The sequence below is a fragment of the Sus scrofa genome, chromosome 11, assembly GCF_054392235.1.
Source record: "Sus scrofa isolate SSC_HxYL_T2T_F1_AM1 chromosome 11, Sscrofa_HxYL_maternal_Yorkshire_Landrace_v2.0, whole genome shotgun sequence".
Taxonomy (NCBI): domain Eukaryota; kingdom Metazoa; phylum Chordata; class Mammalia; order Artiodactyla; family Suidae; genus Sus; species Sus scrofa.
In genome coordinates this window covers 25540008-25563286 of record NC_139393.1, presented here as the reverse complement: position 1 = coordinate 25563286, position 23279 = coordinate 25540008, and the positions used below count along the sequence as shown (strand labels likewise).

The window sequence follows — 23279 nt, the reverse complement described above, 5'->3', positions numbered from 1 at the left end:
TCTTGATGGATAAAACCAAAAAGAGAAATTGCTACATCAAAAAAGTACAGTTTTTATTTTAATAGCTGGTACCACATGACTTTCCAAAGAAGTCAAATGAACTCACCCTTCTACACAGCAATGTATGAAATGCCATTTCCCTACAACCTTGCAGGGATTGGACATTATGATACTTTTTAACTTTGGCTCAGATGAGTGGATGATGCTGTATGAATATTGCCATCTAATTATGCAACTTGCATTTCTGCCTATTAAGCAGGGTTAGAGCATATGTACAAATACTTACTGGCTATTTGAATTTCCTGTTATGTGGTATGCCTATTTAAATCCTTTGCCTAGGAGTTCATGTTGTGGCTGGGCAGGTTAAGAATCGAACTACTATCCATGAGGATGTGGGTTCAATCCCTGGCCCCGCTCAGTGGGTTAAGGATCCAGCTTTGCTGTGAGCTGCAGTGTAGGTCACAGATGTGGCTCGGATTTGGTGTTGCTGTGGCTGTGGCATAGGCCAGCAGTTGCAGCTCCAATTCTACCTTTAGTCTGGGAATTTTCATATGCTGCAGGTATGGCCCTAAAAAGACATACATACATACATACATACATACATACATACATACATACGTAAATACTTTGCCTATTTTCAACTGGATCATATGATGTTTCTCATCAATTTATAAGATACATTTGTATATTAAGGTTATTAAACCCCTATCTATCATATATGTTACATATGCATTAAAAACATGATTTTTAAAAATTTTTATGGCCATACTCATGGCATGTGCAAGTTCCTAGGCGAGGGGTTAAATCTGAGCTGCACCTGTGACCTTTGCCAGATCCTCTTAACCCACTGTGCCCAGCTGAGGCTCAAACCCGTGCCTCCTCAGCAACCCAAGCCACGGCAATTGGAGTCTTAACCTACTGTGCCACAGCAGGAATGCCTAAAAATGTGATTTTTAAAATTAGGGGTTTACTACTTGAATTCATTTAAACACTGTCATTAACGATGGTTACATTGCCAGGTAGATATGAAGAAGCCTATGTAACATACTGCATAGCTCAGAAATTCTATACCTGCATTGAAAGTTGCAGAAAGCAACAACACTCATTAAATAGACAATCAAAAACAAAGCACAGCCCAAAAAAGTCATCTTCAACATAGTCCTTGGGAGAAGGAAGATTAAAGAAAAATGAGGCACTGAATAGACTGCTGCAGAGATTCCAGAAGAGGCTTCAGGGCGTGTGAAGAACTTTAAAAGTTGATGACAGACTTGAGTTTGCCGGGGGCAGCGGTGGGGGTGGCGGTGGGGGTGGGGGGGGTGGGGAGGTGGGAATGGGACGGATTGGGAGTCTGGGGTTAGCAGATGAAAACAGTTGCATTTGGAGTGGATGGGCAATGGGATCCTGGTGTTATGGCACAGGGAACTATACCCAATCACTCGTGATGGAACATGATAGAAGATAATATGAGAAAAAAGAATGTATATGTGTAAACAGCGTCGCTTGGCTATATAGCAGAAATTGGCACATTGTAAATCAAGTATAATTTTTAAAAAATGAAGAAAAAAGAAAAGTTGGTGGGACTCTTTCTTCTGAGGGCTCTATTCTTAAAAATATATCTAAAGAAATCTCAAGTGAAATCCTTTTCCCAAAGTAAATTCTCATGTAATGAATGAGAAGTGATTAGGGCACTAGTAAAAATATGACAAATCTTAAGGATCGGAGGCCTTGCTTCTCCCATTGTTTTTCAAGCACTGCCAATTAAGTAAGGGAATCTTAGGTAAGATTCCCTGGAGCCTTGTGTGTAAGCTTTGTCACAAATTCATTAAAACTGACAAGTAGCTACAATGACTGTCCATATTATCTACCCTGACACCAAAATGACACAGTTTTTCCACGCTCTTCTGTCACTTACAACATTGATGAATTTCTTAAACCTCTTTTTCGTCCACATCTTTTTAGGGCCAAACCCAGGGCACCTGGAGTTTCCCAGGCTAAGGGTCGAATCAGAGTTACAGCCACTGTCCTACATCACAGCCACAGCAACGCCAGATCAGAGCCAAGTCTGCAACCTACACCACAGCTCATGGCAACACCGAATCCTTAACCCACTAAACGAGGCCAGGGATCAAACCTGCATCCTCATAGATGCCAGTCAGATTCATTTCTGCTGAGCCACAAGGGGAACTCCTCTTAAACCTCTTAAAACTATTTACTAACTAAAGAGAAAAGCTTTCCCCGACCCAAAGAAATCTCTCATCCTGTTAATTATGCCAAAACTCACCACTTTAAGAGCAGGATGTCATAATTCTTGCAGTAAATATTTGCGGGCCCTAATTGCTTGCATAAGAGTTCAGTGTGTCCAGAAAACCTCAAATGACTTCCCATATAACTGGTTCAATGATTGTTAACAAGAAGATTATATAAGGAAGCAGAAATATAACTCTGGGGTCAGGCTTAAAGTCATCTATTGAAAACCTGCTACCCTGGATCACTTCATAAGTCAAACCCTGGAAGAAATACCAGCTTTGATACAATATGGTTTAACTTCAAGCACAAAACATGAAGGAACCCCTCTTCAACAGCTGCCAAGTTCAACTAAGCCTTGAGAATTGGTTTTCATACAAAAAGGCAAAAAAGCTTCAATTATCCACTTCAACACTTGCCGGTGAGAGACTAGGGACTGAGATGATAAGTGGAAGTTAGAATGGTCAAGGCAGGAGGTGACAAGACCTAGATAATTTAAAAAAAAAAAACTACGCCCACTCCTGCGCCTATTGTGTGCCAGGCACTGGGCTAGATTTTAGAGCTAACAAGATGTCCTGCTGGTCCTGATGCTACGAAGAGAGAAACAGTTCAATTGACTGTAAAATATAAACATTCACGATCTCAATCAAATGGTCCATGAATTAAGAAATTTCGCTATGATGAGATAATACTGCTTTTGTGTGGTTTTTAATTGAATTTTAGACTTCCACTTAAGAATATTTCCAGGCTATGGCTTCTGCCAGTGGGCAGGATTTCTGCCATTCCGTTAAAGAGATGTTAAATATGAATATCAGTGTTCATAATTCAACATTGTGACTTTTCATTTCTTCATTACTAAAAGAAAATAGTGATTTTTCAGGATGCTGAAAAAGAATGTTAATAAAGATAGAGCACAGCCCTGCCTCAACTATTTCAATATTTTTCAATAATCCTTCACACTTTTAAATTCCAGAAGAGTTACATCCCAGGCCTTATTCTAAGGAAAGCAGCCCAAAGGGGTGAGAATTGCCTCAAGTCGTTGGATGGGGGCTGGGATGAGGCCTGCATTCGGACTCAGAACAAGGGCAGGAGTGTGAGGACCACCCTTCTGCTGATTTGAATATTTAAATACACATGTTACCGGAGACGAAGGAGGAGTTACTACAAGAAGAAAGAGGAAGCGGCAGTCTTTTCACACCCCCACTCCCCGTGGATGATAAAACTGTAGCCCACCTAATCCTGGGGTAGAGCCTCCTTGCCTGCCTGCCTGCTTGCATCTCTCACAAGCATCCTAGCTTCACAAATCTATTTCTTGCCTAAAAAGAAAGAAAGAAAGAAAGAAAGAAAGAAAGAAAGAAAGAAAGACAGACAGACAGAAAGCAAGCAGCCAGAGAAACTGTGGCAGACTATAAAAGGAAAATAAAAGTAAGTCAGGAAATCTGGGTTTGCTACTAAATTAATTAGTCTTCTGACCTCTTTCTTGTGGTCCTACTTTCCTGGCTATGAAATGAGTTTCAGAGAGGATAATAATTGCTAAAGTTCTTTTTTTTAACACAGGTCTATCATGTTATGCTTCATTTCAAAGTATTAAATATCCAAAAGGCAAAAAACTAAAACGAAGCATAAATATAGGAAGGAAGGTAATGGAGTGTCAAACCTCAACAAAACCTCATTTCAAAAATACATTTAAAAAAAATAACTCCAGGAGTTCCCATTGTGGCTCAGCGGTAACAAACCCAAAGAGTATCCATGAGGCCTTGCTCAGTGGGTTAAGGGTCTGGTGATGTCATGAACTGTGGTGTAGGCTGCAGATGTGGCTCAGATCCCGAATTGCTGTGGCTGTGGTGTAGGCCAGCAGCTATAGCTCTGATTTGACCCCTAGCCTGGGAACCTCCATATGCTGCAAGTGCAGCCCTAAAAAGCCAAAAAAATAAATAAATAAAATGAAATAAAATCAAACTGCAAAAGAAAAAAGAATCATTCAAAGTGCTCTCATAGCCAAGAGCCATAATCTCTAATCAGTCATGTAGTAGCAAGAGTGAAGCCAAACAACTAGAATTTTCCCATTCTGAAAATAGTCCCTGAGAGAGGGAGAAAAAGCTCAAAGAAGACAGTATTTGAACATAATACAGTAAATAGATGCATAAAAACATATTATGCAATACAATGTTATCTGTCTAATCAATATGTAGCACTACATAATTCTTATGTGAATATGTGACATTTTGGTTGACTTAGCTCAGCCACTTTTCCTATTTCAAGTTAACCAAACTTCCAACAGGCTTTTTCTTACAAATGGCACAGTCGCTCATTAGAAAGATAGTAGAGGCAATGTAACAATTTACTACTGGGCCCAACCTTTGCTATTGTCATCTCGATATACAAACTATAAGTCTACTTGATGTCCTTATACGGTGATGAATGGAGAGCAAAGCACAAACCGTGCAACTGCGTTCAGTATAAGCTCTTCTGACCAAGTTCAAAGGGAAAGCGACTAATAATAAAAGACAAAAGAAATGAAAAGTTATAATGACATAAGAGAGGCATGCAAACAATACTAAAAAAAATTGAAAAACAAAATTGAAAGTATGTAAGCCAGAAAATGTTGAGGGTTTTTCTTTTTTTCTTTCTTTCTTTTTTTTTTTTTTTTTCCTGAGGGATTTGGGTGACAACATATAGAAGTTTTTGCTATATTTAGAAACAGATACCTTTCACATTTTGGGACTTGGTCGCAGTCAGCCACCGTATTGCCCCTCAGTGATTGGCAAAGCATGAGAATACATTCATTCAGAGCATGTGCTTCTAAGTTTTGAAAGTGATATTGCTGAGATGCCTTTAATTCTTAAAGCTAGTGTGCAAAGTCTTGTTAATGTTCTCCCCAAAATGATGTTAAGTGTCTGCGATTATGACAAAGTACTTCAGTAGACCCCAGACAGGAGAGGACGGCATCCTAGTTGTTAAAAGAAGGGATGGAGAGTGCTAGCCCCTGATGAGACCTGTCAAGCAATGACTGTGCCTCAGCTCTAGGTGAGACGGAAAAGGTCAACATTCTTTCCACACGGTAAACATGTTACGTTTGATCTGTTTATTTTATTTATTTTATTTTATTTTGTCTTTTTGCTATTTCTTGGGCCACTCCTGCGGCATATGGAGGTTCCCAGGCCAGGCGTCGAATCGGAGCTGTAGCCACCGGCCTACGCCAGAGCCACAGCAACTCGGGATCCGAGCCGTGTCTGCAAGCTACACCACAGCTCACGGCAACACCGGATCGTTAACCCACCGAGCAAGGGCAGGGACCGAACCCACAACCTCATGGTTCCTACTCGGATTCGGGAACTCCAAGTTTGATCTCTTTAAATTGAAGTTTATGTGAAGAGGCTACAGCCATCTGTGATCCTGCAAACCATCCAACTGAGGGCAAGTTCAAAGTCCAATCTAGATGACATCTATTCCAAATTCTTTTTTTTTTTAAGTTGTATTGAACACAGCTGATGTACAAGGTTGTGATCATTTCTGCTGTGCAGCAAAGTGGTGCAGTTTTACGTGTACACACATCCATTCCCTTTCAGATTCTTTTCCCACGTAGATTATCACAGAATACTGGGTAGAGTTCTGTGTGCTATACACCCAGATTCACTTTTTCTCTTTTTTTTTTTTTTTTTTTTTTTTTTTTTTGTCTTTTTAGGGCCGCAACCATGGCATATGGAAGTTGCCAGGCTAGGGGTCACATCAGAGCTGCAGCTGCCAGCCTACACCACAGCCACAGCATTGCAGGATCTGAGCTGGGTCTGTGACCTACACCACAGCTCACAGCAACACAGCATCCTTAACCCACTGAGCGAGGCCAGGGATTGAACCCATGTCTTCATGGCTACTAGTTAGCTTTGTTTCCGCTGAGCCACGATGGGAACCCCAGTTGCATTTTTTTTAGGGGTAAGACTGAGGGAAGATGTGTTTGCGCCTATCTCTTGAGCAGGATCATACCAGCCCCTAGGAATCCCTACACTCAACAGTGTCGCAGGCATGGGATAATAGAAAAATGAAAAGGAGCAAAAGTCAGGAGACTGGAGAAAGGATTGTGTCTGGGACTCACATGTAGAAGAAACGCTGAGCAGTCATGCTGTGAGCCACACAGGAAGTCCCAGGGACTCACATGTAATTGAGCACTGTGTGCCAGGCACTATCTTATACATTTCACAGATGCTGTTTGATTTAATCCACACAGTATATCAAAGAGGTTGAAATGATTATCCCCATATAGTCAAGGAGACTAGAGCAGTTAAATGACGATGGAAATAGAGACACCTAAAAAGAAAGAAGGAAAGATTTCCCATTGTGGCTCAGCGGATTACAAACTCTATTAGTATCCATGAGGATGCAGGTTCGATCCCTGGCCTCACTCAGTGGGTTGGGGTTCCAGCATTGCCATGAGCTGTGGTGTAGGTCGCAGATATGGCCTGGATCCTGCATTGCTGTGGCTGTGGTATAGGTTGGCAGCTGCAGCTGTGATTCAACCCCTAGCCTAGGAACTTCCATGTGCTGCAGGTGCAGCCCTAAAAAGCAAAACAGCAAAAAATAAAAATAGATTAAAAAATAAAAGCAAAGAAGGAAAACAAAGAAAGAAGGGAGGAAGGAAAAAATACATACATCTAGAAAGTAGTACAGACAAAATTTTAAACATAATTTCCCCTTACCCTATATTCAAACTACATAATTTTCCCTACAGAATGCAAACTACACAAGTTTTCTTATTGTCTGTTAAGAGTGGATATTATTCCTCACCTCTGAAGTTTATTTTAAAGGTTAGCTATATTCATAATAAGAAAAGATCCAGAAACTAGGGAAAATGAATGGGTTCTTTTTTCAATTATCATATACCTGTGACAAGGAAGGGGTCATAGATCTATTTTGTTAATTTTTCTCTAGATAAGTATAACAGCTTGGTAAAAAATTACATTATTAGTCTCACCCCCAGAAGAGAAAAATTGTCTATTACAGTAATATGATTAGGCATAACCATTAAATAATGAAGATTAAAAATAAATATTCCTGATTCTCACTTCTAGTTAGGATGAGAACTGCAAAAGAATTTTACCTTCAGCATAACAATCAGAATGAACCAGTTAATCTACAAAAATCACAGTTTCTTTAAACTTATCATACACCTAAGGATACAAAGAAACCTAAATGAGCTAAAGTATAGAAAGAAATGAGTCCTTTCAAGGAGCAAAGAGACTCACAGCTAACTTTCTTCCCAGGCAGAATGGCAGGAGGAGGAAGAAGCTGCCATAGATGTGTTAGGGTAAGCAGGTTGAACTGTTAACGAACCTATAATGGCCACATATGGGCCGTGTGATAACTTACTGAGAAGTCCCATTTTGTTAAAATGTCCATACTACTCAGAGAAACTACTATAGATTTAATGCCATCCCTATCAAAATACCAATGACATTTTTCACAGAACTAGAACAAATAATCCTAAAATTTGTATGGAATCACAAAAGAACCCCAATAGCCAAAGCAAGCTTGAGAAAGAACAAATCTAGAGGTATCTCGCTCTCTGACTTTAGACTATACTGCAAAGCAATGGCAATCAAATGGTAGGATGCTGGCACAAAGAAAGACCCACAGATCAATGGAATAGACTAGAGAGAGCTCAGAAATAAACCCATGCACATGAAGTCAATTAATCTACAAAAAAAAAAAAAAGAGACAAGATATACGATGTGGAAAAGACAGAAAGACAGTCTCTTCAATAATTGGTGTTGGGAAACCAGACAGCTACATGTAAAAAAATAAAATTAGAACCCATTCTCAAACCATATGTAAACTTAAAATGGATTAAAGACCTAAAAATGAGATCGGAAACCATAAAAGAAGAAAACACAGGCAGTGTGTTTTGAAACATAGAGACACTTCACATAAGACATACTAATGGCCAATAGGAAAATATCTTTATCCATCAATGAGAATCAATGAGTGGACACACTTCACTGAAAGAGTAGAGGAAGGACCTCTGACACCCCAGCTGCTCCTTAAAAACAATGAGAACACTGGCCAAAATTATCAAAACCCATTTTTTCAGAATTCTGAAAATTAACGAAATGCTTACAACAATACAACAAGCATTTATGCCAGAAAAATGGGTGAACCTCAGTCAGAAGGGTTAGGGTTAGGGTTAGGGTTAGGGTTGGGGTTAGGGTTAGAGTTAAGCGCTGCAATGTTGTAACTTGCCCTGCTCCTATTTCTCTCTCCAGGATGGTGGTAATCTTAAAAACCAACTGACCACAGTGCTGGTGAAAATCAGCCATCCGGCAACCACGGAAGGGGACAGAATAGGGTTGGAATGCTCCAAAAGCTCCCTCCCCAGAGAACTAACCCTACTATCTAGCAGCTCCCTAAAAGAGCTCCTTTCTTAAAATTTGTCTTTATTTGACTCATTCAGAATTTCCTGTGTGCAAACAGCTCTACGCCAAGGCATCTGTCAAAAAAAAATCAGCAAGAATTCCTTAACATCATAGCTGCCTGAGGCAGTTTTGGTTATCCACCAAAAAAAACTTTAAAAAAAAAAAAAAACAAAACTTAAAAGGAAAAACTGGGAATGAGCTGTCCCAAGAAGGCTTTGAAAAACTCCAGCGTAGGCCTAGAAACGTAGAAGGCGACGCACATGTGCAGGACTATGTACCCATCCAGGAAATTCCTGAGAAAAGCCTAATCTCTCACCTCTGGCTGATGTCAAAGCTTCGCACAAGCAGGAAGTAAAGGCAAAGATGCACTTTTAAGGTGCCTGTGAAGCACTGAAATCATGCCGAACAGGCACACAGGGGCTCTGGGTGAAGGCTGAGAGTGATTATTTGCTCAGGGCATTTAAGAAATGTCTGTCCAATCACTGGATGGCCATGAAGCTAACTGAGCACAAACTGGATGGGCTGCACATGACGAAGAATACAGACTTAAAAAAAAAAAAAAAAAAACAGTCAATGAAAGTTGCTAAACAAACTAGAAGCAAAAACAAACCATGGGGGAAGTATTACATATTATTTAATATGTCTACTTTTCAAAAAATTTCAAAAAAATTTATAATAAACACAAAGAAATGGAAAAGTACGGCCCAAACACGGGGGGCGGCAGCGGGGGGGGGGGCAGTCAATAAAATCTGTCTCTGAGTGGGAATTCCCATTGTGGCTCAGTGGGTTATGAACCACTAGTAGCCAGGAGGATGCAGGTTCGATCCCTGGCCTTGCTCAGTGGGTTAAGGACCTAGTGTTGCCGTGAGCTGTGATTTAGGTCACGGAGGTGGCTCGGACCCCACATTGTTGTGGCTGTGGGGTAGGCTGGCAGCTGCAGCTCTGATTTGACCCCTAGCCTGGGAACTTCCATATGCCACAGCTGTGGCCCAAAAAAGAAAAAAAAAAGAACTATCTCTGAGGAAGCCAGATATTGGACATAGTAGACAATCACTTTAAGCCAGCTATTATAAATATGCTCAAAAAACTATAAGAAATTATGAGTGAAGTATTAAAGGAAAGTATGAAAATAATATCTCACTGGAAAATATCAATAAAGAAATTATAAAAAAGCCCCAAAATAAAATTCCAAAGTTGAAAATTATAGTAAGTGCAATAATTCAGTAAAAGGGCTCAACAGCAGATATGAGCAGATAGAATAATCAGGCAACTTGAAGATAGGTCAGTTGAGGTTATCCAATCTAAGAAAAAGAAAAAGGAATGAAGAAAAATCAACAGAGCCTGTGTGACACCATCTAGCAAATTAATGTACACATAATGGGAATCCCAGAAAGCAAAAGACAGAAGGAAAGAAAGAATGAAGACTAACTGCAGGAGTTCCCGTTGGGGCACAATGGAGACGAAACTGACCAGGAACCGTGAGGTTGCGGGTTCTATCCCTCGCCTCGCTCAGTGGGTTAAGGATCCGGCATTGCCGTGAGCTGTGGTGGAGGTTGCAGACTTGGCTCAGAACCTGAGTTGCTGTGGCTGTGGTGTAGGCCGGCAGCTACAGCTCTGATTTGACCCCTAGCCAGGGAACCGCCATATGCCACGGGTACAGTCCTAAAAAGCAAAGGAAAAGAAAAGAAATACTAAAGGGAGTCTTCCCTTCAGGCTGAAATGAAAGCCTACTAGACAATAACGCAAATCTACACAAAGAAACAGCAGAGCAGCAAAGCTCACTACATATGCAAATGTAAAAAAATACATAAACATTTTTGTTTGTAACTCTTTTCTTCCATCGGATTTAAAAGACAGGAGTTCCCGTCGTGGCGCAGTGGTTAACGAATCCGACTAGGAACCATGAGGTTGCGGGTTCGGTCCCTGCCCTTGCTCAGTGGGTTAACGATCCGGCATTGCCGTGAGCTGTGGTGTAGGTTGCAGACGCGGCTCGGATCCCATGTTGCTGTGGCTCTGGCGTAGGCCGGTGGCTACAGCTCCGATTCAACCCCTAGCCTGGGAACCTCCATATGCTGCAGGAGCGGCCCAAGAAATAGCAACAACAACAACAACAACAAAAAGACAAAAGACAAAAAAAAAAAAAAAAAAAAGACAACTTCATGAAATGATAATTATAAAACTGTGCCACTAGAATGTTACTATATAAAGACATAACTTACAGGACAATAAGAGTACAAAGGGAGTAGAAGGAAACAAGAGCTATATGGGAGCAATCTTCGTATACTATTGGAATTAAGTTGGTATTAATCTGAACAAGTTTGTTTTAAGTTAAAATGTTAATTATAATTCCTAGAGTCACCACTAAGAAAATACCTCAAAAAATATGCAGTCAAAGAAAAATGGTACAGAGTGGAGAGGACAGATTGCAGAACCATTTAAAAGGTAGAATCAATAGAAATTTGTGTTGGATGAAAGGAAGATATTCTCCCTTAAGGAATACACGGTCTACTGAAAGAATCCAGAACAAAAAAAAAAATTATTTATTATTGCGCGAAATGACCGAAACATAGAATAAGGGAAGGACAGGGACAGGGGATGAGGCTGGGTCTAGATCATGAAAGGTAAGGACTCATCTTTTGTTCCTAAGTTATCTGAGAGTCCTTTAAGGAATTTTGAGAAAAGAATTGACAAGATTTTGAGGAATGAAACGACTGAGAGTCATTAGAGAAATGCCAACCAAAACAATAATGAGATATTACATCATACGCCTGAAGACGGCTACAACCAAAAAGACAGACAATAGTAAGTCTTGGTGAAGAAATGGAGAAATTGGAACCCTCATACATTGCCAGTGGGAATGGAAAATGGTACAGCCTCTTTGGGAAACAGGTTGATAATTCCTGAAAATGTTAAACGTAGTGGTACCATATAACTTCACGATTCTACTCCTAGGTACATATTCAAGAAAATTGAAAACATATGCCCGTACAAAAACTTGTATATGAATGTTCATGGCAACATTATTCATAATATCCCCAAAATAATGAGTGAATAAACAAAATGGTATATCTATACAATGGAACATTATGTAGCCATAAAAAGAAATGAAGCGCTGATACCTACGACAACATGGACGAATCTTGAAAATATATGAGAAGTGGCTTTCCCGTCATGGCTCAGTGGTTAACGAATCCGACTAGGAACCATGAGGTTGCTGGTTTGATCCCTGGCCTCACTCAGTGGGTTAAGGATCTGGTGTTGCCGTGAGCTGTGGTGTAGGTTGCAGACCTGGCTCAGATCCCATGCTGCTGTTGCTGTTGCTGTGGCTGTGGCATAGGCTGGCAGCTACAGCTCCGATTCGACCCCTACCCCTAGCCTGGGAACCTCCATATGCCATGGGTGCGGCCCTAGAAAATGCCAAAAAAAAAAAGAGAGAGAGAAGTGAAGTAAGTCAAACACAGAGGCCACATATTACATGATCCCTCTTATATGAAATGTTCAGAATAGGAACATGGAAACAGAAAATATCTTAATGACTGCCAAAGAATGGGGGCAGGGTTGAGGGGAAGAGGAGGAGGAAGAAATGGAATGAGTGTTGATGGGTATGAGATTTCTTTTCGGCTTGATGAAAATGTTCTAAAGTTAGATAGTGGCATGGTTGCACAACTCTGTGCATATATTAAAAACCACAGAGTTATGCACTTCAAAAAGTTGAATTTTAGGGAGTTCCCATCATGGCGCAGTGGTTAATGAATCTGACTAGGAACCATGAGGTTGAGGGTTCGATCCCTGGCCTTGCTCAGCGGGTCAAGGATCTGGCATTGCCGTGAGCTGTGGTGTAGGTTGCAGATGAGGCTCGGATCCCACGTTGATGTGGCTGTGGTGTAGGCCGATGGCTACAGCTCCGATTAGACCCCTAGCCTGGGAACCTCCATATGCCGCAGAAGCGGCCCAACAAATGGCAAAAAAGACGAAAAAAAAAAAAGGTGAATTTTATGGTATATGAATTAGATTTCAATAAAACTGCTGTAAAACCAAAAACCGTGAGGAGCTACCATTTTACACCTATTAAAATGAATAAAATCAAAAAGATAGAAATACCAAGGTTGGCGAGGATGTGGAGCATTGCAGTTGGTCAAAGGGTAAATAGTACAGCTCCTTTGGCCGTGTTAAATAAAGTTAAACATGCATCCACCCTCTGACGTAGCAACTCCTAGTCATTTACTTAAGATAAGTGAAAACTTCTGACCGCAAGACTTGTCCAGGAATGTTCACTGTGCCTTCATAACGGGCCAAAAATGGAAACCATCCAAATGTCCATCAACAGGAGAACAAATAAATGATGGTGTCTTTATACAATCGAGTATGAATCAGCGATGAGAAACAAGCGGACAAGGACAGGAATAGGGATGAACCTCAAAATTATTATCTTGATGGAAAGAAACCAAATAAACACACACACACACACACACACACAAATCTATAATACACAGCTCTATTTATACAAAGATGAAGAACAGGTAAAACTCATCTACCATGGCAGAAGAGAACAGTGGCTTCCAGAGCAGGGGAAAGGGCACAAGAGAACATTCAGAGGTGATGACAGCAATCCTGGTGGTTATACAGATCTACAAAATCATCAAAACTAACCAGAGTGAATGCTTGAGATCTGTGCATGTCATTAAACGTACATGCTATTCCAGTTAAAACAGCAGTATGTGGAAAAGGAAATATTTTCCTGAATATTTATGTAAATATTCATGGGTGAAGGGATACAAAGGGATAAGTTCACAAATAAATGACTCTTTCTTACTGTAGTTCTGTGGCACAAGCTCCGGGCTCTTAGGGGTTTTCAACCTGTAGCATACATCGCCAATATTAACTGTATCACCTAAAAAGAGAATAAAGAAACACAACAGTTACAAGAGACAAGTGAGAAAACAACACCCTCCGCCTTTTGCAGCAATGATTCTCCTGACCTGCAGCGAGGGATGTGTGCAACACAAATCTGTCTGTGTCAGGCACCGTAGACACACCTGTCTACATTAGACGCTACGCTCTAAAAACTGGTACCCATAATGTGAGTTGTATATATATAAAGGAGAAGTGAAGCATCCGTGAAATTCACATTTTAAATGCCTTTTTAGCAAAAAAATAAATACATAAAAGTTAAATACAGTAAAATATAGGAACCACCTTTATTTCCTCATTAAGAGCAATCCTAATGAAGTCAACAATACAGAAGGATGCAATTTGTCTAAGATCATTCAAAACATCCATAAGGTGAGATCTTTGACATGTATTTGCAGCATTTCTACATCTTTATAGGTTGTTATTTTTATTACCGACAACTTCAAGCTCTCTGGCAACCTAACCCTCAAATTCAACATGTCCAGGCACATCAAAAGAGCAAAGCCCCAGGAGCACATATGCCAAGAATTCCTACATGAAACAAGCAAAAGAGAGCGAGAGCGCTCAGTCACTTCTACACAGTTCTAATTTTTTTCAAGTAGCTGGACTGAACCAAACAATCTCTGCTTTGTTCGTTCCCACAGCAAAATAGACACGCTGATCCCATGTGCACCTGGAACTTCACTTGGGAAGGGCTCAAAAACACGTAGAAGAAATGTAACTGCACAAAAAGCATCTTTCGACATTGCCAGTTTTGAGCATGGGCATGCAGCATGGAAATCAAAGGAATTTTCCCCTGAATTAGTCTAGACATCAGCCAATACTTATTGAGTACTGGCTGCTTGGCAAATATTGTTATAGACGCATTTACTTATGTTATTTCATTCAGTCTTGACTCTAAGTAACCCATGGTTCCTGTCAGCTAGTTCATGTAACTGCTGGAACAGAAACTGCATCTCAGACTAGCTTAGTACACGGACACTGGAGTATCTGTTACAGAAATCTGAAATATTACCTAGGACGTAGTTCACAGGAACCACCTATTATGAAGAGACCTAGGCTCAGGAACTGGTCCACAGTATGTTAGGGAAAACAACAGGAAGCAGAGTGAAAATCACAGCCCAGGATAAACTCACTGGGATACCAGCCCGGGCACCACTAGATCCACACCACAGGCCACCGTGGTCAGATGACGTCTTCCCCCATTTTATTTTGATATTTTTCAAATCTGTCATAAAGTTGGAAAAACGCTGTCTCAAGATGCAGAAGTCATACTTCTTCATCTTAGTCTCAAGTCATCAGAGGCATCTTCTAATGACAGGGACATTGCCATAGGCAAACCATCCCCCCAGTCTTTGCGTAACTCCCTCATGAGTCAAAGTCATGGGCAGAGCCATTTAGACCAAGCCTACGCCATCACCCACAGTCTAGCTGGCCGGCTGGGTACAGGTAGTGGGAAGCACTGATCCCTGTGATTTCTGGTGTGGAGTCAGAGCTCTACCTCCAATCACAACCCACACAACAAGGATGCCACCACTCTCTCGCTCTCTTCCTCTCTCCTCCTGGCCCCCTCACCTCCTCTCTTCCCCTCCTATCCCATTACAACTCAAGTCTTCTTTGCCTTTCCTTCCTCTTCTTCTCAAGGTTTTTTCTTTCTTCGGCCTTTTAGGGCCTCACCCATGGCATATGGAAGTTCCCAGGCCAGGGGTCAAATCAGAACTGCCTACACCACAGCTCATAGCAATGCCAGATCCCCAAGCTACTGAGCAAGGCCAGGGATCGAACCCACATCCTCATGGATACCAATCAGATTCGTTTCCACTGTACCACAACGGAAACTCCCTCCTCAACTTCTTCTTCTTCTTCTTCTTTTTTTTTTTTTTTTCCTGTCTTTTTGCTTTTTCTAGGGCTGCTCCCGTGGCACATGGAGGTTCCCAGGTTAGGGGTCCAATCGGAGCTGTAGACACTGGCCTACGCCAGAGCCACAGCAATGTGGGATCCAAGCCAATCTGCTAACTATACCACAGCTCATGGCAATGCCAGACTGTTAACCCACTGAGCAAGGCCAGGGATCCAACCTGCAACCTCACAGTTCCTAGTCGGATTCATTAACCACTGCGCCACGACAGGAACTCCCCTCCTCAACTTCTTAACATTGGGTAAGGAGACCAGTTCTGGCCTCTTTGCTTTTCTTTTTCTTTTTTTTTTCAGCAAATAGCTCAGCTTTTTATTACTGAATGTGTTATAGAAGTTTAGTCAAAAAGACCAAAGCCCATATCATCATCAGACTCCTCAGATTCTTCTTTCTTCACTTCTACTTCCTTCTCCTCAGCTGGGGCAGCAGTGGTGGCTGGGGTGGGACCTCCTGCTGGTGCAGCCCCAGCTGCTGGGGCAGGTCCCTCAGCCCCCACATTGCAGATGAGGCTCCCGATGTTGACATTGGCCAGAGCCTTTGCAAACAAGCCTGGCCAGAATGGCTCAACATTCACACCTGCTGCTTTAATGAGGGCATTGATCTCATCATCGTGCAGGATAAGGGCATAATAGATGCCGGCGAGCTCCAAGACGGAGGCCACGGTGCGGACGCCACGGTGTGGACGAATGCTAGGTGGGGTCTGCCAGGCTCGGTGCTAGTCGCCAGATGAAGTGAGGGCTCATCCCAACGTGGCCTTAGCTTCTTCGGAAGGACCTTAGCAGCAGCCAAGGAAAGGGTGCTTTTCCATCTATAACCTCCCCTTGCTGAGCTCATCCAGTTATGCCTCTTTCTTTCTTTCTTTCTTTGGTCTTTTTTGTCTTTTTCTAGGGCCGCATTTGCGGCATATGGAGGTTCCCAGGCTAAGGGTCGAACTGGAGCTGTAGCTGCCAGCGTACACCACAGCCACAGCAACACAGGATCCGAGCCATGTCTGCAACCTACACCACAGCTCACGGCAACGCCACTGAGCAAGGCCAGGGATCAAACCCACAACCACATGGTTCCTAGTCGGGTTCATTAACCACTGAGCCACAATGGGGACTCCCAGTTATGCCTTTAAGTGCAACTCATATATTGTTTGCTCCCAAATTTATATCTCAAATCCAGACCACAGAACCCCAAGCATGAATACCAATAGACTCTGAGATGCCTAAGAGTCAGCCTAAAGTTGACATATTCCAAACTGAACTTCTGATCTTTCTCCCAAAATATGCTCCATCCACAGTATTCTCCAGGTCTGCTAATGGTAATTTAATCCTTCCAGCTTCTCAGACCCTGAAATCTTATAGCCATTCTTCAACTTTCTCTCAGATAGCCCATCAGAAAATTGGACTGACTCTAATGTGAAGACATACCTAGTATTGCCCACTTCTCACTGTATCCCCCACCACAATGCTGACCCACGCCAGCTAGGGGGTTACTACTTCAATTCATTTTCTCATTTAAATAGCATGATCGTGCTAAGTGAAGTCAGCCATACAATGAGACACCAACATCAAATGCTTTCACTGACATGTGGAATCTGAAAAAAGGACAGACGGAACTTCTTTGCAGAACAGATGCTGACTCACAGACATTGAAAAACTTATGGTCTCCGGAGGAGACAGTTTGGGGGGTGGGGGGATGTGCCTGGGCTGTGGAATGGAAATCCTGTGAAATCAGATTGTTATGATCATTATACAACTACAGATGTGATTAATTCATTTGAGTAATAAAAAAAAAATTAAAGAATTATAGTCAACAACAAAAAAAATAAAAAAAATAATAAATAAACAAATAAATAGCATGATCGCTCAACTCCTTATGGATCTCCTGTCTCAGACCTTGCACCCCAGTTTATTCTCAACAGAGCAGCCACAGCGATCAGAAGAAAATAGGAATCAAGGAATGCCAGTCCTCGGCTCAACGCTCATCTTTGCAATGGCCTGAAAGGCTATTTCTTTTTTTTTTTTTTTTTTTTTGTCTTTTTAGGGCTGCACCCACAGTATATGGAAATTCCCAGGCTAGGGGTCGAATCAGAGCTACAGCTGCCAGCCTACGCCAGAGCCACAGCAACGCAGGATCCATGTTTGCATCTGCAACCTATGCCACAGCTCACGGCAAAGCCAGATCCTTAGCCCACTCAGCAAGGCCAGGGATCGAACCCGGGTCCTCAGGGATACTAGTTGGGTTCATTACCACTGAGCCACAATGGGAACTCCCTAAAAGGCCAGTTCTGATCTGACTCCCCCATTTCCTTTCTGAGCTTGTCTCCCACTAGTATCTTCCTCACTTATTCTGCCAGCCACACCAGTCTCTTGAGAGTATCAGTATCATATCTTCATTTGAGGCTTTGGTACTGGATTTTCGTACTGACTGAAAGGCTTTTCCTAAATACATCCATTATTAATTAAGGCGCCAGCAAGGAACTGATAGTATTGTCAAATTGAGTGAGTAAGGAGAGAATAATAAAGGAACGCTTTACGAAGATGCGGGCGAGTTTAGGAAAACCACTAAGGATAGTGTAGTACCCTGGGACTAGCAATCGTAGAAAGCCGTTACCACCACTACACCTCAAAGGGCGAGGGGAGAGCAAGCAGAGAGGGTGGGTGTATTTAGAACAACTTCTGAGAGGAGCCGTGAGCCTTTGTGAGGGAACACAGCAAACCCACGCTGGCGCCTGGCAAAGAAGGAGCTGGGGAATAAACATGAAGCAAAACCAGACAGCACTAAAAGTAGGAAGAGAAAAATTCAAAATCCTCTCTGGATTTTTTTTTTTTTTTTTTTTTTTTTTTTGGCTTTTTGCTATTTCTTGGGCCGCTCCTGTGGCATATGGAGGTTTCCAGGCTAAGGGTCCAATTGGAGCTGTGGCCGCTGGCCTACGCCAGAGCCACAGCAACACAGAATCCGAGCCACGTCTGCGACCTACACCACAGCTCAAGGCAACACCGGATCCTTAACCCACTGAGCAAGGGCAGGGACCGAACCCGCAACCTCATGGTTCCTAGTCGGATTCGTTAACCACTGCGCCATGACGGGAACTCCTGGATATTTTAATATATACATATATTCTCTCAGGAAGTGACAGAGAGAAGGGGAGAAAAAAAAGAAGGAAATAGAAATAAGGGCAGTCACTTCTTGGCCTTTTGGCCAAGACCAAATGTAGAAATAAAGATCTGAAAACATTATTAACCACTCAACCTAAATTACCATGAAGAATACTTTTTTTTTTTTTTGCTTTTTAAGGCCACACCCACAGCATATGGAAGTTCCCAGGCTTGGGGTTAAATCAAAGCTGCAGCTGCCAGCCTATGCCACAGCTTCGGCAACATGGGATCCGAGCCGTGTCTGTGTTTTACACCACAGCTCACAGCAATGCCAGAGCCTTAACCCACTGAGTGAGGCCAGGGATCCAACCTGAATCCTCATGGATACTAGTTGGATTCGTTTCTGCTGCGCCACAGCAGGAACTCCGCAGAATGCATATTCTTTTTAAATGCACATGAAACCTTCACCAAACTAGATCTGAGAATGGACCATAATGCAAGGCTTAAATTTCAAAGGATGGAAATCATGCAAAATATGCTTTTTGATCAAAACAGAATTAAACTAAAACTCAATAACAGAAAAGATGACTGGAGTATCTCTAAACATTTGGAAATCAAGCAACATGCTTCCAAAAAATCCAAAGAAGAAATCACAATGGAAACTCGACTCATTAAGAAATCAGGCAGTGGAGTTCCCGTCGTGGCTCAGTGGTTAACGAATCCAACTAGGAACCATGAGGTTTCGGGTTCGATCCCTGGCCTTGCTCAGTGGGTTAAGGATCCGGCGTTGTCGTGAGCTGTGGTGTAGGTCGCAGACACGGCCCGGATCTGGCATTTCTGTGGCTGTGGCATAGGCCAGTGGCCACAGCTCTGATTCAACCCCTAGCCTGGGTCCCTCCATATCCCTTGCGTGCAGCTCTAAAAAGACGATAGATAAATAAATAAATAAATGCTATTTCCTTACTCTTATGATGAAAAGGTTACATACTAGCTTTGGAACCAGTTTTCAGTTTCACTAAATGCAATGTCAAAGGTGGATCATGAGGTCTAAAAGAAATGCATGTATTTATTTCTGATTTTTATATATGATTTCCATTTAATTGTTTCTAAGGGCCATAAACAAAGTTCATTATACATTTAATAAAATAATATCATGATATCTACCACAGTCCCCCTTACATAAATAAAAACGGAATGGCATTTTATTAAGGGAAAAGAAAGTTTGTCTTAGAGCTGGTTGTTTCCGGAAGGAAAAAATAAGGAACAAACCAATATGGCTACAGAAAGTGATGAAGGTTTGTGGATGGTCAGGATTAGGTAGGTTCAGACTGAAGTTAATTGAGTCAGTGAATTTTGTTGTTAAAAGCAAAGATGGTGCAAGACTAGATTTAATTTTCTCTATTAGGAGGACAAAGTTTACTTGGAGTACTGCCTTCGATAACAGATTGTGTGAGTTTCTGTACCCTTAAGTAATCTGTATTTTTTTTTTGAAATCTTTTATGACTTTGGTTAAATGAATAAGGATTGTTTCACAGTGACCATCTATGATCCTGTTGTGTTTTTAAATATTTTTGATATTTTTAATAAACTTCCCAAATACCAAAATCTAACTTAAGTTCTTTTAGTCTTCAGCTAACTCTGGGATGCTTTGAAAGAACCCTGAGACTTCTCGGAGAGGAATGTTAAACTAACTAAGCTTCCTTGGTATGTTAAATTACTTAAGACACATTGTCAATTGATTGAAGATGACCTTTAGATTATAGAATATAGATACATATTCCAAATGTATTAATATAGATATTCAAAAATTTATATGGAATCTCTAAAATCTGATATGCCCTAATATGTTATCAGTCATGATTCTAGTTATTATCTTAAATGTTATAAATATCACAGAAATATCCAAGTTTCTTGCCAGTTACATTGTGAACAAATCATTAACCATGACATTTTAAGTGTCCTTTAGATAATCATTATTTTACATTGATGCTTTTACAAAATGAAGATCTTCAAGAAAACTCATGGAGTTCCCGTCGTGGCTCAGTGGGTTACGAACCAAACTAGCATCCATGAGGATGAAGGTTCAATCTCTGGCCTCGCTCACTGGGTTAAGAATCCTACTCAGTGGTGTAGGTTGAAGACTCAGCTCGGATTCCGAGTGGCTGTGGCTGTGGCTTAGGCCTCAGCTACAGCTCTAATTTGACCCCTAGCCTGGCAACTTTCATATGCCTAGGATTCAGCCCTTAAAAGCAAAAAAGAAAAAAAGAAGATCATAAAAAGGACTTTTTAAATAAATATAAGTATCTGAAAGCCTTCAGATACCACTGAACTGGGTAACAAATGACAAAACTCCAATGGAAAACCTGATGACTTTGGGATGGAAATGCTATGAAATTGGGTTGTGATGATCGTTGTACAACTATAAATGTAATAAAATTCACTGAGTAATTTAAAAAAAAAATAAAAGAAAACCTGATGACTTCATCCAGATTAACAGGAATTAATTACAAGGGACTAAATGAACTGATAAATATTATTCATAACTTTATGAACTTTTGGGGGGGAGGTAAGCTTTATTTTCCAGAAAAACCTTTCCTCTTACACTCTGACCTAGAGCAAGTCAATAAAGTACACCTTTGTAAGCAAGGATGAAACATTTCTCTTTTACATTCTACCTGGTCTTTCCAGAATTTGGCTAACCCAGCTTGCTCTCCTGTGTGCTTGATGTTTTTTTTTGCAACCTGATTACAACTAGTTATGCTAATCATTGTTTTAACCAGTAATTGTTTCCAAACTGTTTGTGCTTTGTGTCTCCCTGCTGCACTATGACTCTGTCAATGTTACTAGTTGTCATAAAATAGACATATTTATTAAAAAATGTCTATAATAAAGATTGTTGTCTCTTACATTACCCAATGAATAACCAGGTCTCCCATAAAATTGACAATGGCTAAACATCTTAAGGAAATAGATCACATTCATGACTCGTATAGAATAATTATAATAGTGTGATTCCAGATATGGGTAGAAGCAACAAGGGAAAACATCTCTTGGATCATAAAAGAACAGTATGACAGAAGATCCAGAGAAGTTTTAAATTATCAACAGGGCCTAATCCAGAAATTAGCACCTGCAGTGACATATCAACAAGAATCTTCCCCTGACCTAGGAGTCAGCATTCCTAGTAACCTGGGACAGAAGTTTAAGGAATGTCTCCCAAACATTGCTCAAATTTCAGACCAAAGGGAGGGACTGTGAACTAAAATAGTGCCTCCCCTCTCAGTAAACAAAGGAGGCTGTGGCCATCAAGCCATCACATTAGAGCCACCCCAGGGGTGAGCCCAGAGGGAAATCAGGATGGAAACAACATCTGCCCCTGCAGCCACCCCTGACGCTGCACCCCAAGGGGACTCAGGATGAGAAAGCACAGGATGCTGGCCCCACTTAGCTGAGCTGCATATCAAAGGAACGATTTCAATGAACCTAGAATATGCATTTCCCATACTTTGAAAAGCACTAAATTCCTTGAGCTATCTGGTTTTCTCTAGTTAATAGTAATTTTTTGATGTTCTACTTAGTCTTCCTCGCAAAAACTCCTATATATCCTGGCTCCCCACTTGCCTTTTTTTTTTTTTTTTTTTCTTCTTTTCAGGGCCGCACCCACTGCATATGAAGGTTCCCAGGCTAGGGGTCCAGTTGGAGCTACAGCTGTTGGCCTACACCACAGCTCATAGCAACGCCAGATTCTTAACCCACTGAGAGAGGCCAGGGATAGAACCTGCATCCTTATGGATACTAGTCGGATCGCTAACCACTGAGCCAAGAAGTAAACTCCCTCACTTGCCTCTTTGGGGCAGTCTCTCAGATTATCTGAGATGCTGGCTTAAATCCTCAGAAAATTCCTGGAATAAAACATAACTCTCAACTTCTAAGTTGCGCATTTTTTTTTTCAGTTGACACTTTTGAAAGATATACTCTAAGAGTGTTGGAACAATTTTTTGTTTTAAATGTTAATATTTATAACATTTAAATGGAAGTTTAAATGGAAACAACATGCTCTTCGACTATTTATTGCTATCAGGAAAATTTCTAGATATCAACCTAAAAATGTACAAAGGGATATATATTTGCCAAATCCCTTTAGAAGATAAGTGAGAAAAATGAAGACCACTGTTCAGTCTAAAGGACTAGAGCATTTTGTTGGCAAAGTCCGTTTTAATCACCTTTGTATCCCTAGTGCCAAAAATAATATCTCAAACCAAGCAGGTGTTCAATAAATGTTTGATAAGTGAATGCACACACGAATGATTAGTTTTTTAATTAGATATTATTTTCTTAAGTATTGTTTTAAGCTCTGGTTCACTTTAATTAGATACTGGATTTTTTTTTATTAAGTCTATTTCAAGCCTTCATTCACTGATTGATTTTCTGTATTCTTTGAGACTAGCCCATCTTCCAACATACTCAAAAAATAAATCATTTTTAAAAAATGAACTGAAAATGAAAAAAAAAGTCATTTACTTATAAAGGATTCATTTACGTGAACTATTAATCTAAAAGGGAAGATACAGCACAATAGGTAACACAACTTAGGCAAATGAAAACTAATGTATGCCTCTTTTTGAATAAACCAAATAAATAGTTAAGTGCAATCTTTTTTTAAAAAATTGTTAATAATACAAGATACCCTTATGGAAATTATTAGAATAACTAAGA

The 23279-nt window shown here is 40.9% G+C and overlaps 1 protein-coding gene and 1 pseudogene across 2 annotated transcripts in view; both read right to left on the bottom strand.

The window, feature by feature from the left end:
- The window catches only part of VWA8 (von Willebrand factor A domain containing 8), a 545205-nt gene that overhangs the window by 514687 nt on the left and 7239 nt on the right, over positions 1-23279 (bottom strand). For both annotated transcript variants that reach the window (XR_014819568.1, XM_021065625.2), the window contains exon 2: positions 13465-13542. Coding sequence is in view for 1 of the 2 variants with exons in the window: in XM_021065625.2 (XP_020921284.2) it covers positions 13465-13542 (78 nt within the window). In the remaining variant the exon portion in view is untranslated. The remainder of the gene's footprint in view (positions 1-13464; positions 13543-23279) is intronic.
- On the bottom strand, positions 15785-17920 carry LOC102167951 (large ribosomal subunit protein P1 pseudogene; annotated as a pseudogene).